At 41.2% G+C, this 15,514-nt stretch overlaps 1 protein-coding gene across 5 annotated transcripts; it reads right to left on the reverse strand.

Moving 5' to 3' along the window:
* Window positions 1-23: 23 nt before the first annotated feature.
* On the reverse strand, window positions 24-11,281 carry LOC107384112 (neurabin-1). Of its 5 annotated transcripts, none has more exons than XM_054739179.2 (19): window positions 9,713-11,281; window positions 7,563-9,505; window positions 7,027-7,159; window positions 6,830-6,950; window positions 6,652-6,756; window positions 4,226-4,313; window positions 4,005-4,145; window positions 3,840-3,893; window positions 3,374-3,474; window positions 3,135-3,263; window positions 2,941-3,037; window positions 2,795-2,864; window positions 2,580-2,683; window positions 2,283-2,512; window positions 1,607-1,672; window positions 1,065-1,257; window positions 847-945; window positions 521-709; window positions 24-446 (listed from the first exon to the last, which is right to left on the reverse strand). In XM_054739179.2, exons 2-19 carry the CDS (start codon window positions 9,285-9,287, stop codon window positions 252-254), a joined length of 3,840 nt encoding a protein of 1,279 aa, XP_054595154.2. In that variant the 5' UTR covers window positions 9,288-9,505; window positions 9,713-11,281; the 3' UTR covers window positions 24-251. The 5 variants fall into 5 exon arrangements, with proteins under 5 accessions (XP_054595154.2, XP_054595144.2, XP_054595147.2 ...); XM_054739169.2 differs by having other exon boundaries at window positions 2,580-2,710; XM_054739172.2 differs by having other exon boundaries at window positions 2,789-2,864.
* Between the last annotated feature and the right edge of the window lie 4,233 nt (window positions 11,282-15,514).

Consider the following 15,514-nt stretch of genomic DNA (forward strand, 5'->3'; position numbering starts at 1 on the left):
CACATTCGACTCGTGAGGCAACATAAGGTTTTAACATTTATTAACACGTAAAAACATTTACAGCAAATACCTGAGTGTGAAAAGTCAGCACATCATGTCAAGTGTAGAATAAATTATGGTAAATCAATAAAAACAGCAGAAAACAAAGTTATATATAAAGTTGATCTAAAAGCACTACATAAAAAAATTCAGTCTCGTGTGTGTACATAAAACCAAATACACTCCCGCTGGAGGTTCGTCTGGCCCAGCCTCTACAAGAGTGACTCGGTTCTTTTTAAACTTCCAACGTCTTTCACCGATTTCTCACTCAACATCTTCACTTTCTCTTTGCTTTCAGCTTCCTTCATCCTCCTGTCTTCCTTCCTTTGTTCCCTTTCATCTCGTCTCATTTCCTTTAGTTTCTTCTTGAGGACAGAGCGATCGTTTTGACTCGACACACCAAGTGCCTGAAGGAGACATGCAAACCAACGAATCAATACTCAAAATATGAAGTCAATTTAAATTTTTCTTAAAAAGTCACCTTGAGTTTCTGACTATCCATATTCACTAGCTGAACTCCGTCCACCCCTCTGGCAGCGAACTCGGACGCGTACTGATCCATGTTCATGTCGATCAACCACAGACACACCTGCTGGTGGTTCCACTCCGACACGGGTCGGCTTTGCCACGGATCGTTGTTGTTGTTGGGAAACGGAAAATCATCCAAAGTCTGACAAGACACCAGATGTGTGAGAGGAAAAAGAAATAAAGAGTTGGAAGCCGTAATTAAAGAAGACCGTATGCTTGGGAACTCAGGCCAGACAGGAAGCTCCGTGGGGAAAAGTAGGAAGAGAAGGACAGACTCACCTCAGAGGAGGAAAAAGTGCAAGTGTGAGAGTGCCCTGAGAGGGAGTGATCAGAGATTTGACCCACCATGCTGGAGCAGCCCACAGGAGAGCCAACGCTCTGAAACCAACAGAAAGTCCTGGACTACTTACATACATCACATGCTCACTCATACATGTGAGCTCATTTTAAAGGGCCAGAGTCCTGGAAATATAAATCATGTTCACCAGCCTACTTACCCGATCTCTTCTGCCTGTGGTGGTGAGATAAGGCAAACTGCTGCTGGACACGCACCGCAGCCTCTCCCTGCTTCTCTCCTTTTCCTTCCCTTGGTCTCCAAACCAGGGGATGGGCAGACATGAAGGCATGGAGGTGACTGAGCCTGATGGCGAAACCTCACTAGGCTCATCTACCAGATCATCACAAGATCTCCTGGTGACAGCAGGAGGTTAGGGTCTCAGACCATCAAGGATGTTGAATAAAGATGATGGTTTTTGGTGTCAAAATGTGTAAAATCAGTACTTCCAAACCTCATTTTCATTCTTTGTTGAGTTCATTCAAGTAAAGTCTCGTTTTTAGGATTGTTTACTTTTGCTTCACGTGTATAGAGAAAATATTTTTTGTCTAAAGAGAATTTCACAAAATGAAGAAACAGCCTGGAGCTGGGATTACTGAAAAATGCAAGTTTGGCTCACTCTTTAGAATGACACTATGTGTCCATCAAACCACTAAACCTGTGTGTGTGTGTGTGTGTGAGTCTTTAGTTGGAACATTTACACACCTGCTGTTTGTAGCTCCTCTGCTGCACTTTTCATTTCTCTTTTTGCCGAGAGACTTGCGAAGGCCACTAAAGGGAAATAAACTAAAAGTTAACAGAAGGTAAATACATCCTAGATAAAACGCCCTCTTAGTTCTCTAATGTAAATGACCACCAGCACATTTGGCAGTTTTGGCTTGCTTTTAGCACCCCCTAGTGTCTGTTTAGTTAAACCTAAAGTGAAACTTATCTCCTCGTGCATTTGTTTTTTTTAAACACCTTAAACAACTGAAATGTCTCCTCATCCTTCACTAGTGTCTGCAGGAGTGGTTCATCACTAGATTAAACAAACCTGCTGTGTTGATGATCTAAAACATGCAGTAAACATTCAGGAAGCAGACAGCAGCGCCAGGTATGTCTGTGCAAGTCTAAGTACAGTATTCTGGCCACAGAGGTCGGTGGGGGTTTGAATGACATTTCATTAATCCTGTAAAAGGTCATTTTAGCACATACTGGCACAAGAAAATTATTTAACCCTCCCACTGTCTCCATGGGTGACCCCGCCACCACCTCACCCCTGCCACGTGGACCTCAAGGGATAAACCATCAATCCTGCTCAATGCTCAACTTTCCTGGCGGGGTCACCCATGAAGACAGTGGGAGGGTTAAACAAGATCGAATGTAAGAAAATATTCTGCACCTGAAGTTTGGAAATTTCCTTCTGGACTTTCTGGAAGCTGAGGATTTGCATGGTGAGGGTGTGACCATGTCATCGATGAAGACAGGAGGGGTGAGGAGGGAGCTCGGGGTAGAGTGAGGACTGAATGCTGGGAACGAAGAGGCGCTGGACAGGTCACTCCTTTTGGCTTGGACCAGTGTAAAAGCAGGAAGTGACTGACTATCATGTGGCTTGAGGACTACTTCCTCCTGCTGTGACAGATGACAGGAAGATCAGGTTTAGTCTCACTGCCGTCACCACCTCTTTGCAGTCACTTGCCTGCTCTTTGAAGCTCTCTCTGAGTTTGTCTCGTGAGGGTGGGTGGCGTTTGGATTTTTGAGCTAGCTGAGCTCTGGCGAGCTGAGCGCTCGAGTCGAGACGTTCTGTATCAGGAACCGGAAAATACCAGTCTGAAACAAATACCTCCAATTGTTCAAAAAGCAAACTCAGCAAGGGAAAATAACAATTCATTTTTAATAAATCCAGACCCAAACCGGTGACTGAAGAGTCCACAAAGTGGTTGTTCCTCTCAGGGTCAGCCTCTTTTCTCACTAACTGTGCTGTCTGGGACAAACGGTAAAACAATGACATCAATGAAACAGGAAATGAATCCACACAGACACAATGAGCAGCTCCTCACCTGAATTTGTAGCCTTTCAATGATCTCTTGATACCGCTTCTCTTTCTCTTCCATTTCACGCCTCAGATCTAGTAATCTTTTCTCCCTCTCCTCTTCCCTGTGGAAAAAAAAAAACAAGTTGAAAATTTAAATGTGGACAAATTCTTCCAGTTTTTCAGATTACTCCCAACAGAGAAAGGACTTGATGAAAATACCTGCTCTGATAATCTCTGACCAGCCTCTTGGCCTTGCTGTATTTGATCTCCAGGTTTTCCGCCTGGGTCTGGGCATCAGCTAGTCGCTGGCTCACAACTCTGCACAGTATTTGTGCCTCCTGCCAGTAACTGAATAATTAAATCAAATTCATTAACACCTCAGTAGAAATAGGGGCCATCTTGATGGCTTTGAATTCTCCAATTTCTGCAAAATACATTTACAACAAACTCCATCCTACTTCTCTAGTTTGTCGGACTTCTCCTCTCCATCCTGTGCCCTCTGCTCCAATTCGGCCTTCTGGCTCTGCCAACAGGCCTGCTGCTCCTCCCACACCTTTAACTGGAAGATGAAATCCATATTTGTACATCTGTAGGTTTCTTGAAAGGCCTTTGCAAACCCAGTTAAGTCTCAGAGATGATGAAGGCACAGACAAAAAAAAAAGCCAATGGTGACAAAGAGGAAAGTTGAAATAAGGCCTGTCCTAATAACTCCATACCGATCCGCCTCACAGAGGATAAATGGGTCAGACCGTTTCCAAATTTGGACACAGAGGCAGTGCAATGCAAATAGTAGTTATTTAGTTATTGATGTGTGTGTGTGTGTGTGTGTGTGTGTGTGTGTGTGTGTGTGTGTGTGTGTGTGTGTGTGTGTGTGTGTGTGTGTGAGTGAGTGAGTGAGAGTGAGAGATATCAGTCCAAACCTACCTTTTCTCTTGCACGATGAAGCTGAGCTGTTCTGCTACGCAACTTTGACAAAAGCTGCGACCACAGGTAAGAAGAAACAAACACACGGCCATTAAAAAAGACTCGAGTTGTCAGTGTCAGGCTGAATGATTTTGTAATTTTTTAAAAACTATTTGGTGTAACTACCTGCTGGTATTTGAGACAGAGCTGGTAGTTTTCCATACTGGACAGAACAGACACATCTTCATCCTCCTCCTCCTCCAAGCCAGACTCCCTCTCCGACGCGCTGTCGTCGTCACTTTCATCTCCACTGCTCCTGCTTTCTCTCTTTCCATTCAAATATCAAAATAAAAAAGATGAATTCTTCAAATGAAAGTTTCAACACTCAGGTGTATCTAAAAACAAACCTTTTTAGTTTTCTCCATCTCCAAGCTCTCGTTGATTAGCCGTGCCACCTCGCTCTCCACTCCTTCCTTCTCTCGACCAATCAAAAACCTGCAGCAGAACACACCAGTCACTCACACCTGTGAGCAGTCACTATCACAGTTATGCAGATCGTTTTGTGGGACAACCTCCAGCATATCCAATATTCTGATTGGTCAAAATACAGATACAGATGATATTAATTGCACCAATGATTAGATTTTCCATCATGGCTGCGACCTGCAGACAGTACCACTGTTCCAGTAGAGGAGATGTGTTTCATTATATTTTATTCTATTTTAAATCTTATTATTCATGTTATATGTAGCACATTAGTACCGAAGCAAGTTCCTAGTTTGTGAATAGTTTGTTCACTGACAATGGCAATAAACCTATTCTGATTCTGATTATTATTCACTCGGATATCCACTGTGGATGGAATAGTAAACACACATCAGCTAAATAGAAAATCTATATGAAATTGACATTCTGCCATTTTCTTACACATCAAAATGCTCATTGAACGCAAAAGAGAAAACAGACTAATGTTCCAAAAAAGAAAGTCTAGTAAACCTTTCTGATGTTTTGTGATTTTGCCTCAATTGATGAGCTGATGAGGGATTTCATCGACAGCCATTTAATATCGTTTTCCAGTATTTTAATGACGTTTACAAACCATACACATGTTATACATCAAACTCTTTAGCTGCTACTTCTCTCTCAAAATGTTAAAATAGGACAGATCTGAGGTGTCGTTTTGAGCTATTTTAGTTTATTTGGAACAACTACAACAAGTAGAAATTTGCCCTATGTAGTGTACTCTGTCCTCACAGCATGTAGTTAGATGGCTAACAAACCACTCACTGCTTTTCTTATCAGAAAATATTTATACATTTTTTTATCACCTTAACTGCAATTAACAGAAAAAAAACACATAAAAAAACTAATAAACACATCTTAGCTTTATCTGTTGGAGTCAATAAATATGGCACTTTTCCTATTTATAACTTAAAGTTGTAGATTACTTGTTTAATCAATACATTTGCAGTGGTCTCTAGTAGGAATGAATGCCTTGCAGGCAGTACTTAAGGCACAAAAAGCCTACAAACCCCTGGCACAGCAGTCTGCAACATCACAACTGAGCTTCAGAAGGCAGAATTTGGAGTCATATTTTCTGATATTTAGACATCTCGCCCCAGATTGGATAACAGCAACAAGACTCTTCCAATGACTTGCAACACTGATGTCTTATCTCCACAAATAACACAAGCCAGGTAGAGTTTCTGCCATGAGGTGAAGTTGCTAATGCTAACAGTTAGCTTAAATTAGCTATGATCTCCACTGCTCATTACGGGACATTAAAACAACAGCTTTCCCCATCGTAAGTCAAGATCAGTGAGACTATAAATGCCTTTTCACAGTGTGACGTAGATCTTTGAGGATTTTCAAATCTTAGTTTCACCATCTATTTTCTATCAGAAGCTAATGCAGGAGATAGGTGTAGGAGACTATTTTTATGTTCGGCCTGCATGAAAAACACAGTGGCTGATGAGCAGAAAAAAAATGTTTTAAACGATTATTCAGTCAACCACACCTTTAAATTTAAGTAGTTGTCATTTTGCACAGAATTTGTGTATATATTGTGTGTAACATAAAATGTTTTAGTTTTTCTTTTTATGAGAGGACACCGCATATATCGGTTTATATGGGTACTGAAAATTAAGGGTCAGACAATATTAGTAAACCAGATATTGGTTAAAAAAGCCAATATTGAGCATCCTTAGTTCACTTTATTTTCACACACATTTCTAATCAAGTAAACCATCACATTAAGTGTCCACATTTGACCAATATGAAATTGACTAATATAAATTGCTGCAGAAGGCTGCAAAACAAACAAACAAACAAGAAAGCTTAAAATCACAAATTTAGAAGAGGTTACATTTAAATGAACCATTTCTCACTCAAGTCATCCGATTTTTATTTTGACAAAAGCATAAAAACACCTTTTAAGTCCTAAATTAAAATGAGCCCATCAGCTAGTGAGACAACTGGACTCATGGCATATCACAACTAATCTGCTCAGTGTACGTTCTACTCTATTCCCTTACTGGGTGTTTGAAAAATAAGCATTAGCACAACCCTTTAAAGAATAAATAGCTTCTGTAAAACAAGGTGGAGAGAAAGTGTTTGTTTTCCAGTTCAGCGCCATCGCTTCATCTATAAATAACTTCTGTTCCATGATCAGCTTCAGAAGTCTTAGACGACCAGCTTCCATTTATCTTTTGGACAGCTGTTAGAGTCAATTACCAGATTTCATTTAAACGGACTCTAAAGACCACGTGAAGCATTTTACTATGAAGAGGCCGAGAAGAGAGTGAAAGAAAACAAAAGCGGAGCACCAACCTACCTAACGAGGCCCGACGTGTTCTTGAGGACCGTGGCTGCAAACAGTTGGGAAACTCCGACCAGACTCACACCATCCACCTCCACTATCTGATCGTTCACCCGTATCCTGACACAGGGACACCCACAAAGACAGAACGTTATGTTGATGTTGTTTGTTTATAACCGACGTGGACTCTTACCTTCCATCTCTCTGGGTTGCTCCTCCCTCAGTGACCGTCTTGACAAAGATTCCCAGTTTTTCCAGTCCCTGATCAGCCCCGACACCCATTCCGATGATGCTGATGCCCAATCCATCCTCTCCTAGAAAAGAGGAAACGGCTTATGAACAGGGTCTGGATTAAAGACATATACACACTGTACGGCTGTCAAAACACACCTTTTTCTATCTCCACTGGAAGCACGTCCATCCTCTCCACTCGCTTTTCCAGTTCAAACTCAGCTGAAGCGGACACTGGATCGATGTCCTCATTGTGTCTGTCGTACTCGGCGTTAGAATACATGCTGTACACCTGAGATAAACCGTTTAATGAAAAGGCGCGGTGGTGGCCTTGGCTTAAATAAACACTGATAAGCCAATTTTATGCATTCATACTTAAATGATTCAAGCATGAACTGAACCATCTATTGACTCTACTCCGTTTATGCCGGAGATTCGGGTTAGCAGGAAGTCCTATGCAGAGCAAATTATAGGAGTGATAAAAAATCTTGTTTGTCTTCACACAGAATTGAATGAAAAATAACAGACACTACACTTTTCTGCATTTTGTACAGATCCCTCTGAGAACGATGCTGACAGAATGAGGCATTCAGGCTCTGGTCTCTTCTCTGCTAACAGATTAAACAGCTACTGGAATTTGGCTGTCACAAGATTCCATATAAAAAGTATCTTCAGCAATATTTTTCCATAATTACCCGGATTGGTGCTGTGGAGAACCGGACTCTCCTCTTTGCAGCCTCCTCATCCTGACTGTCCAGTTCAGACACACCAGAAATTTCTTCGTATTCCACTGCTTTTTGATTATCCCTCTGCAGGGAGCCTTCCTGCTCCCGTCTTAGTGGTCCTGAAAGCTCCGGATGAGACCGGGAGTTCTGCTCAAACATGAAAGCTTTGTTCTCAATCCCACAGATTACCATTTGGTCCTCTTTGTCTCCTCCACCATAATCCTTTCCATTACTACCTCCTTTGGATGCCACATGTTTCACCTCCTCAATGACAAACTCCTCCAGCAGCTCTGGTGTTCCCTTTTTGCTCACACTCCCTCCTCCTTCCTTTTGATCTCGTCTAGATTCATCTTCTCCATCGCCACATTCCGCCTCTCCTTCAGCTTCCTTGTTGGTGTTCATCTCTTTGATCACAACCCTCTCCAGCACAAAAGCACTTTCTCCTAATCCAGCATCAGTCTTTTTCTCCATGTTGTCTCTTTCTGTTCTGTATCCGTTCTGCTCCTCCTTTTTACTCTCGATCCTGTTCCTTTGCAAGTTCTCCGATGAATCCTGGAGCTCCGATGAAAAACCTGAACCAGCCATTGCTGTTCCGATCTCCACGCCATTTCCCAGCAAACAAAGATGCCTTGGCGTTTCCACTCTAGCTTCCTCAAAGACCTCATCTGCTAAAGATGTCTCACTTTCTCTTCCATCTTTGATCTGATGCATTTCCGTCTTACCATTTAGCCACTGCTTGTTCTCCTTCCAAACCTTCTCCTCTTCGTTCTCGTCACTCTCTGAAGAATCGTTCTTCACATTGACAAGTTCTGCTCTCAGCGTTTCCTCTGAAGTCGAGCAGAAGTTAAGAGCTTCTCGTTCTCCCCTCTGGACCTCTGTTTTATCATACCTTCCTTGTGCTCTACCAGAGCCATTGAGAGCAGGTGATTTAGGACCCCTTGTCAGTGACGCTGCAGGATGAGGGATCAGCGAGGAACCGATTATGATGTGGTTTACGGATGCCTCTTTATCAAACCCATCCTCGTTTATGCACGCTTTTATCCCTTTTGCCTCCAGCTCCTTTTCCACGTCCCTTTTCCCACCTGCAGCCCCCTTGCCTACCCTGAGAGGCTTTAAAACACCCCGCCCAAAACTCCCACCTTCCATCATCTTGGTTTCAAACAATTTTCGAGTTACAGAGAACTTTTGAGCCAGAGCAACTCTGTCGATATCTGCTATTTCCTCTGCTCTGGAAGGTTTGTCTTCTGCTGAAGAAACACTGGCTAGACTGCTCATAACAGACGAGGAACTGATGACTGAACATCTGGACCCAGAGAAAGGGGAACTGTTGAGCTGGAAGCTATGATTTTGGGGGAGAAGAAGAGGCGTAGAGAGAGAAGTTGGGGTCAGAGCGCTGTCTTGTTTTGACTGCTGGCTGTCCATTTGAAGAAAAATGTTCTCTCTGATCTTGGCTCCCCTGGTGCTTTGGATCCGACCTCGGCTGCCACTGGTGCTGGTGTTGGACATGAAGGAGTCTGACAGGTTGGTTAGGAGCCTTACTGGGTGCATGGCGGAGGTCTGGGTAGAAACAGCAGCTTTGGTATTTGGCTGTAGCCTAGGCCGGGTGTCAAATGAGCATTTGATGGCGTGGAAGTCAGATTTGTAAGTTATCCTGTGAGGGGAGGCACTTCGGCCTTTGTTGTCTGGTCGCATCATGTTGAAGGCCTTTAAAAAAATGTGAAAAAGCTGAGTAATGAGCTTTTTATTGTTGACAAAAAGCACTTGAGCAGGTAAGATTTGCTGGTTTAGTTGAGTGCTTGCATTAAGGCAGGAAATGCTGTAAATTTGTCAGATCATCTCAGGCCGCAAAGAGAAGCTCGTGGTTGAAGGTCCTTAGATTTGGAGTCTTCTAGTTACCACAACTACTTTTATTACTGCAACACAAAAGTAAGAAAAAGAAAGAAGCCACATCAGAACAATGAAATGAACTGGCAACCATTACCAAGTCAGAAAGCTGAAATCACAAATGACAAAGCTGGCATCAGCTACTCACACATTTAGAACTGCAATTCTATTTACATAATTTAACCGAGAGACAAAGAAATACAGTGACTTAATGTAGCTAATAAATAAAAACTCACTGTGGAGCCGGAAGTTGTCTGGAGGTCTGAACCGCGTGAAAGCAACTGAGCAGGTATGAGCCTCTGATAAGCAATCACCTTGTTCTCCGTCCTGTTGGCTGCTTTAACGTAAACTCGGAAAATAGATGATCGAGGGCACATGCACCTGGTCTGCTAATTAATTGAATACATTTTAACACCACACTTGTGTCTTCACGTTCAGCCTAATGTTACTATTCTGTTGTTAGACTGTACGTGCCAGACGTAAATCCAGCGCTGCAATTAGACAATAAGTTGTTGTTTATCCAAGTCGCTAAATTGATTAGCAAAATTAACTTAACCTTAATTTAAACCCTAGTTCCTCATTCGCTTTCGTTGTAAGTCCACATCATGTTAGACTAATATTTCACACCATTTTTAAAGCCTACCGAGTTCTGAGAAATAAAACTAAATGATCGAAAAGCGAATTAACGACGGATAATGAATGCAGCGGAGTGGACGCGGTTAAGTTCAGGAACAACATCTGACGGATGTTAAAAAGTCGCGCATTTTCTTACTCTTTTCTTGATTTTTCCGTTGTGATGGGATTGTTTGCTTGCAGTCAGTCGGTGGGCACGGCTTCCTCACGGAGATAAATACAAACAGATGGCGACTCATGTCTTTAAATACTGTAAATAGATTATCCTCTGGTAATCCTGTGTAAACTACTCCAGTCGCAGTGAAACAGCAGAGCTGATGGGTACCAACACTGAGGCAAGTTAGCCTACATTTGTCTTTGAACAGCCAATCACATCTCTAATGGATTTACATTCACAAATTACTTTTATTAGGTCATTGTCACGTTCTTATTTTCCATGCAACCATTGATTGTGAAGTGAACCCACCCAATGCTAATTAGGTCATCATTTCGTCCACTACTTCCTTTACTTTTCTTATTAAATTCACTGTTGCTAATTGTAGTTTTGTGCAGAACATTTGAGTCTAAACCTCTATGGAACATGCAGGTAATTTCAAATCCACTTACCTTGTTTCTTTACCTGTAGAAGTCAGAGGGCCCTATCATTCAGGTACGTGCACTCATCCAGATCTCCCTCTATCAACCTGTATGTGATGCAAACGGTAGTCCAGCAGCACCTGCTGATTCGTGCTTCTGCCTACCTGTGTGTGAGTGGGAGATGACAGTGGGTGAGGTGGTGTTAAACTGTGTTACCAGGCTGGACTGGACTACACTGGACGGGACTGATCCAGGCAGTGCCAGAGAGCGGTTCTGTCTGATGTGACCTGGATCTGACTGGAGACCATTGTCCCATGTGGCACAGGGACCTACTTGATATAAATACTGGCCAATCACAAAAGCCTTTTTCTGAATGAGGCTAACCTGGAGAGGGAGGGTAGGAGAGATGGTGAATTAAGGTAAAGATGGAAAATTGAGGGAATAATGTTGGGGTGGGTGGGTGGCATAATAGGTATTGTAGGAGTTTGATAAAGGGAAGCAGAGCTCAGGATAAATAGCAGAACTTGGAAAGTGAGAATGAGAATGAAATGAAAAGCAGTAAAAGTGCACATGTGAAAGGTAGACTCATGGTTCTTGTTCTAAAATTCAGTTTACTAATGACAAAGTAGATTAGTAAAAGTTTACATTTGCCAAAACAATTTCTATTGACCAACAACATTTCCGTTCTTCAGCTTTGTATCATTCATTTTTTCAATGTTTTTTTAAGGTGTGAAACACTCATTTAATCAATACATTTGCAGCGGTCTCTGGTAGGAATGAATGCCTTGCAAGTCATACTCGAGGGCCAAAAAAAAAAAAAAACACAGATGCACCATTTCCAGGAGTTAGAGGCGAGCCACATCACAGCCGAGCATCTGAAGGCAGATTTTAGAGTTTTATTTCCTGATATTTGGACATCTCACCTCAGATTGTATAACAGCAATGGGACTGTACCGCTGACTTGCAACATTAATGTTTTATCATCACCAACAACACAAGCCTGGAGGAGCTTCTGCTGTGTGGTGAAGTTGTTAATGCTAGCGGTTAACTTGTACTTGCTGAGGCGTTCTTTGCTGTTTGCAGGACATTAAACCAACAACAGCCTTACCCGTCATGAGTCAAGGTGGGTGAGCCCATGAATGTTGAGTGACAGTGTGACGTACATCTGTCAGGATTTTCAAATCCTATTTTCTATCAGAAGCTAATGCAGGGGATAGGTCTAAGAGACTATTTTCATGCATGAAAAGCTCAGAGTGACTGATTATAATCAAAAATAAGATTTAAACAATGGTTTTTCAGTGCTGCATCTTTAAAAGCCATGACGACAATCTGAGAACGTGTGTTCACAAAACTACCTGTCTCACTGTTGGAGCTTTGCATCAAACCCTTTCACCTTTTCTGACTGACTGTTTGCTATTTATGTCTAAAAATCCCAAACATTCTGCCTCTGACTGCTGTTAGATCCTATTGTTACTGAGTAGGACCAATATTAGACTGGAGAGATGCTGTTTTACACTGTTAGTGTTGCTATTTGACAGTATTACCACCAGGGAGAGCTCAAAACTCATCTCATTCTGCAAACATCTCAATGGGTTCTTTCAAAAATGTCAAATTAAGGATTTTGTACATTAAATATGATTAAATTATGTAATCATTGTACACCAGTGAACTGCAATTTCTCTTAAAACCTCTATTGGGTTTGCAATCCTTCTTTCTCTTGCCTTAAAAATTACCTATATGTTTACCTGAATGTTATCAGTAAGACAGAACCAGACTGCCTTCCTACAGAACTTTGCTCACATTGTAGAGAACATTAGGAGCTAAAAAGTGAAGAAACAAAAAAAAAAAGTTGAATTTTGCATCTGATTTCAATATTTATTTGACTGTTTTCCATATAGACTTCATTCAGTCATGCTACATATCTGTACAACCAACCATATGCAGGGATTTCTGCAACCGCAGTGGATTTATGTTCAGTTTCCTGACCCACAGCACGGTTAAATGCACAAGTTGACAAGTAATGCACAAGAGGACATACAGTAAGGTAGTTTATATGTTGCTATGAATACATTTTATTTGTGTACGGAGTGGCAGACTTTACTGCTCAGATCCAGAGATAAATCTTCACACAGTGATGCTGCCACTTTGTGTCTAGATGTGTAAACTGCACATGTATCAGCGGCCTCGAAGATGATGTCGTGTGTGGATAAAAGTGTAACAGACTTAGATCAGATTGATTTTACATTAGAACTGAACACAAATAAACATATTTTTGTAAGGCATCAACGTTTTTTTTTTTACTATTCATATAGTTTTTGTTTTGGGCGATTCATAGAGAAGACATTTTTAAAAAGTTGGTGAAAGATCTGCAGGTAACACACTCTTTATTGTAGCAGCCTGATGAAAGTGTGCTCAATCGCCCTCCAGTATTACAGTAATGCATGTTGAAGTGCCATTTCAAACAGATGGCAAGCATACACACACACACACACTCGTCACAGGTGTGCACATTCACACGTTGTAATTCACTTGATGCGCTGCACTAATGACCTCGGTGTTGTCGGTGTGCCAGATGAGGAGGGAAAATAAAAGAAGGTCAATGTCAGAGGAGTGTGTGGTGCAGCAGGAGCTGTCCTCCCTCCCTCATGTCTCATTCATCTTGTTAAAAACATTTCAGCTCGTCTGACCTCACATGTTGTTGAAGTGCAGACATTTGCCATGGAGTCTGCCATAAATTCCTCCTGCAGTCTTTCATCCTCATCTTTTTTCTTTGTAATCTGGACATGCTATGTTCTTTCTGACTGATAGAAAATATATGAGACGAATATCCACACTTTCATGCAACCCAGTTTCTTGTGAGGCATCCTCTAAGGCAGAGTAGTGTTCTCTCATTTAGACACATAAAAGCCAAAAAGCAGAGCTTGTGTGCAGATTATTTCTGGCATCTTGCATCTCATATCTTAGTAAACACAGACAACGCTCTGATTTGGCTGCTTTATCCTTGATTGTTGTCAAAAATAGAAAAATTGCAAGATGGCGTCCGGTCGTGTGCTGATGTGTATTTATAAATACTAAAGATTTAACTGGACCACATCTGATTCAAATAACCTGAATTATTTTATTAGATTTTGGGGTTTTGCTTTAAATATTTTAAGGATTGGACAACTCACTCACATTTTAATTATGTTTTACAAACATCCCTTTTTCAGATGTTACTTCAGCATTTATACTCTTGATATTACAGATTTAAATGTGAGCTGACAGGTCGGTGCGAGGGGGTGTTCATTGTGATGTAGTGGCTTGTGATATCCATGAAGAATAATGGCGTCACCCATGGGCCCAACCTTATCCTTCTCTCTGTCACAGGTTACAACTTCATATGACCGTGTATTGGAGGCGGACATACAGATTCGCTGAAAAATGTTGTGTTTTATCAAATCTGGCTGGATTTTCTCTGCAGCACACAAAAAAGTAGTGGACTCTTTTTTTTTACAGTGCTACTGTTTCAAATGACAGCAATCAGTGAGACAGCGTGCATATTATCGGCCCACGTAGAGTTTTAATTCTTTTATTTACAGCGTTTATAATGTTCCTCTTACTGCTTGTGTTAAGTCACAATATGTGGGAGTTTTTTTTTTTTCAAAAGTAAAACGTAGTGGCCTCCTAATTTACTTTTATGTTTTTTGCTTTATTTGTCACTCTTAAAATGATCAGCTCAGCAAAAAATGTTTGATATGAATTAAAAATGACCTGAGTAAATACAAAATTATTATTAAGACCTCAAAAAGCAACACATTGTGCTCTTTTCTAAAGAGAACTAAAGATTCATAAACATCTAAAACACAGTAGCTCTCACTGGTAAAGGTTGGGGTCCGAGTTCATGATTAAACAATTATAAAATAGACATTGAAGATAAAAATGGCATCACGGAGGAGTTTGAAGGAAGAAACCTGCTGAAGAAAACATCACAAAAGCCCGTCTTACACTTAAAAAAACATTTTATGATCTCAAAGGGAAAATATCCTGTGGCCTGATGATACAAAAGTAGATCATTTAGGCGTGTGTCCTGACTCTTGTCACATCTTGTGTAAAACTAAATACATTTCAGAAAAATAATATTCCACCAGCACTAAAACATGGTGATGGTAGTGTGATGGTATGGGATTGCTTTGGATGACTTGTTGCAATTGATGGAGTCATGATTTCTGCTCTCACACCAGAAAATTATGGAAGAGATTGCCTGACATTTGCCCCTAAACTAAATTAAATCAAATCAAATCAACTTGTATCTGTAGGGCACTTTTTTATGATAAAATCAGCAACAAGTGATTTACATAAAAAACAACAACAATGTATATGGATTTAAAACACAGCTTTTGCACATCTAATTTCACAACCAGCTCAAACACATTGCACACATTCAGCACTAAATAAAAATAAATAAATAAATAAACGTTCTAACCACGCGGATGGTCGGACGCGGAAAAACATGGCGGACCGGCAAGAGCTAGTATGGCAGAGGTTCGTAAATACAGACATTTGTATGATTCAGTTCTCAGAGATCACCGTGATCAACATGTTGTTAATAATTCTTGGAGAGAAATAGCTTGCACTGTCGGAAAAGACGAGGATGCTGTTAAAAACTGCTGAAATGCCATGTTGTAAACAACAATTTTTATGGTGTAATGTGGGATGCATGCTGTAGAGCTCCATGCTGCCCCGTTCAGTTTGGGAGAATATTGGCTCACCGCAGAGACAAGCCGCATGAACCATAAACGCTGCAAGTTGTGAAGCGCGTTCCATCCGCGAGCCGCATCACCAAGCGGAAA

Source organism: Nothobranchius furzeri, chromosome 11 (genome assembly GCF_043380555.1).
Source record: "Nothobranchius furzeri strain GRZ-AD chromosome 11, NfurGRZ-RIMD1, whole genome shotgun sequence".
NCBI classification, from domain to species: Eukaryota; Metazoa; Chordata; class Actinopteri; order Cyprinodontiformes; family Nothobranchiidae; genus Nothobranchius; species Nothobranchius furzeri.